Below are 2913 nucleotides of genomic sequence, written 5' to 3'. Positions count from 1 at the left end.
CTTTGGCCACTTCTGCAGTCGTTAATCTGGGATCCATTTTGATGCTCCTCTTGACAGCCCTTTTTGTCCTCTCCGATGGACCATGATGACCCGGACACTGCTCAGTTGTTTCCTTGCCGTGTTTCCTGAACTGCACGATGTATCTGTTGACTGTCGAAAGCGGGATTCCCAAATTCTGGGAAATTTGCTGCTGACTTATTCCACCATCTGCTTGACCAACTATCCTTCCTCTAATAAAATCTGACAATTCGAGAGAACCTTGAGTTCTAGGCATGTTGTAGCACAAGATAATTAGTGTGCAGACCATTTTCATTTATATGGTGCTCTGTGAACACAAATTAGTTAGCATAAATCAGTTAAATCACGAAAAATTAGGTGTCTATTTACTTGTGACCACTCAGAGTAGTATGCAATGTCAGAGATTGGCAATTTCTGATAGAGAGAGTGTGACAAGTGGATCTTATTTTCTAGTGTATGGCTCTGTAAACAAATAAGATTGAAGGCTACAAAAATTATGCTTAGTCTGAGTAATAACAATATTATAATAAAAAATTTATGCCAAGTTCTGTACTTCTCAGAGAGTGGTAATAAATTAAAGGAAGACCTAAAGAGCAAGTGTCATATTAGGGGATATTGAGGATATTTTTTTAATACTTCCTTATAAAATTAAAACTTAAAATTTATATAACATTAACATTTGATTTATTAAATAAATTTTGATGCCAAATTAATTTGTATACAATGACAATAAAATAGTTTAATTGAATTCTGAATGTAACTCTTTAAAAAATATGTAACATATGCTCTTTGACCTGTCTGCTAGTGCATTATGTAATTTCATATGGTAACGCTAACGTGAGCTACACTTTCACCAAGTGATTTACAAGTTATGTGGCTGGAATATTAGTCAGATGTGGTTCAAAGAGCAATAAAACAATAAAATGTAACTAGAACCAGATGTATACTGTCACAAGCTTTGAGCTATTTAGGATAAACAACTGTTACAATCTGCAGTCATTCTAGAAAGAAAAAGGATAATTTAGATATATTTCTTATGTTTTAATGGTGGTTATGAGGTTGGTCAAATTGACCAAATGTGTATAGAGTTAGTGTACAGAAATTAACAGATAAAATATATTTTCACTGAAAACAAAAATGTTTGACATTTATTTAGGAGATTTTAGAGATTATACAAAGAAACGATTTTTTAATCTTAAAATAAAATCCCTTTGAACTCAGATGCAGTTGACACTTTGACTCCACATATTCATGTAAATTTTTTTAGTAAAAATACTGTATTAAAAATCATACTTTTCTGTCTATGTAAGACTTGCAATGTTTGCTGAAAACTTGCAAAATTATATGAAGAACATAAAAGATATTAAAAGTTATAGTAAAGAAACTCTAAAGGTCAATTTAGGGTCACAAACTTGGTTAGATGAACCGAGCCTGTTGCAATAGAGTTAAAATACAGTGACATAAAGAAGCGAACTGCAAAAGAAATGATATTGTTTGCTTTAATTACCTTTTTGGTTTCATATAATGATACAGTAATTGATATAATGGAGATAATAAGAATACAGGAAGCATAGTAATAGTAACTGTCCAGACTCCAGAGTGTCATGCTGGCGATTTGAAAAATATAGAAAGGATTGAGTATCTGTAAAAGAACAGAAAAAGAATCACACAAAAGATTCTATTCAAGTTAAAAATAATACTCTGGCAACCAGACAAATAACTGCATATGCCCTCTACATATTTAAAATAACTGGTACAACGCAAAGGCTGCAATAGATCTGGGTATTTAGTGGAATTTGTTAGCAATTAATTGTCAAGGCTAACAATACAGAAGTTACAATAACACGGCTCACATGCGCTCATGTTACCGTATCAAACAACAAAAGTGACCTTTGGTCTGTACAAGGTAACTTGTCTTAGCTGTGTTTTAGTCGACTAATATTTTGTAAAATACAGTCACATTTCAATTATTATACATTATACATGTATATAGATTATTGCTATTTTGAAATAAGTTCTTATTATATTTAAAAACATGCATAGCTTATAGTGTTAGATGTGTATTGCAAAACTCCCACCTATTCTCCAAAGTTGTAGAAGATTCTGGAAAGTAGGATTTAACAATATATCTATTTAGGTAAATGTTTAAATATAGCTCAGTATTGTTATGTAATTGAATTTTTTTAGAAAACCTTCCCACGCCTATAAATACAACCAATGCGACGTGCCAAAAGGAGTATGTCTATTAGTAGTTTGCTATAATCAATGTGCTATAAACTTCAAAAGCTATAACTGTGATTGTTATAACGCTTATCAACCGGAAAACTTTAGATATTTGACTATGAGGATTTACAAAGTTCAAACTTTACAAATTATTTAACTTCAGAGGATTCTCATCAGACATTAGTATTTTTGCAAAAACATTACCTAACTTCAACCATGGAAACCCCTAGCATGTGTGGCCAAGGACAAAGCTAGCTAGCTTCCCAACGAATCGTAATTAACTCACTCATCGTAAACCCTCGATAAGATATCAAGGGAGTTCCAAACTAGAAACAAGATTTTATATTGTTTGTAAAACTTTTGTTTATAAATAATTGTTTGTAATAACTATTTGTAATAATTGTTACTGTAAATTGTATTGTTGTGTGCATATTAAAATGTATTTGTGTTAAAAATGAAGATGATGTGTATCAATCTTGTTAGCAAATATTGTAAATTGACTAATATGTTGGCATATATTTAAAAACTAAATCCAAAGTACAATTTAACTACTAAATTAAAATTATCAGTTAACTCGGCTTCGGGACTATTCGAAATTCTAATATGTAACAATGTATATAGACTATTGCTATTTTGAAATAAGTTCTTAAAGTTATTTTCCCTAAAACATAG

At 31.0% G+C, this 2913-nt stretch overlaps 1 protein-coding gene across 4 annotated transcripts in view; it reads right to left on the bottom strand.

Moving 5' to 3' along the window:
- LOC106466055 (probable cation-transporting ATPase 13A3) overlaps window positions 1-2913 on the bottom strand; it is a 140081-nt gene that overhangs the window by 113820 nt on the left and 23348 nt on the right. For 3 of the 4 annotated variants that reach the window (XM_022394007.1, XM_022394008.1, XM_022394009.1), the window contains one exon: window positions 1526-1660. The exons of the other annotated variant lie outside the window; for it this stretch is intronic. In XM_022394007.1, coding sequence (XP_022249715.1) covers window positions 1526-1660 — 135 coding nt within the window. The remainder of the gene's footprint in view (window positions 1-1525; window positions 1661-2913) is intronic. 4 annotated transcript variants of the gene reach the window in all.

This window comes from Limulus polyphemus, unplaced genomic scaffold (genome assembly GCF_000517525.1).
Source record: "Limulus polyphemus unplaced genomic scaffold, Limulus_polyphemus-2.1.2 Scaffold2136, whole genome shotgun sequence".
In the NCBI taxonomy this organism is placed as follows: domain Eukaryota; kingdom Metazoa; phylum Arthropoda; class Merostomata; order Xiphosura; family Limulidae; genus Limulus; species Limulus polyphemus.
The sequence above is the reverse complement of the archived record's forward strand: the minus strand, read 5'-3'. Positions and strand labels throughout refer to the sequence as shown.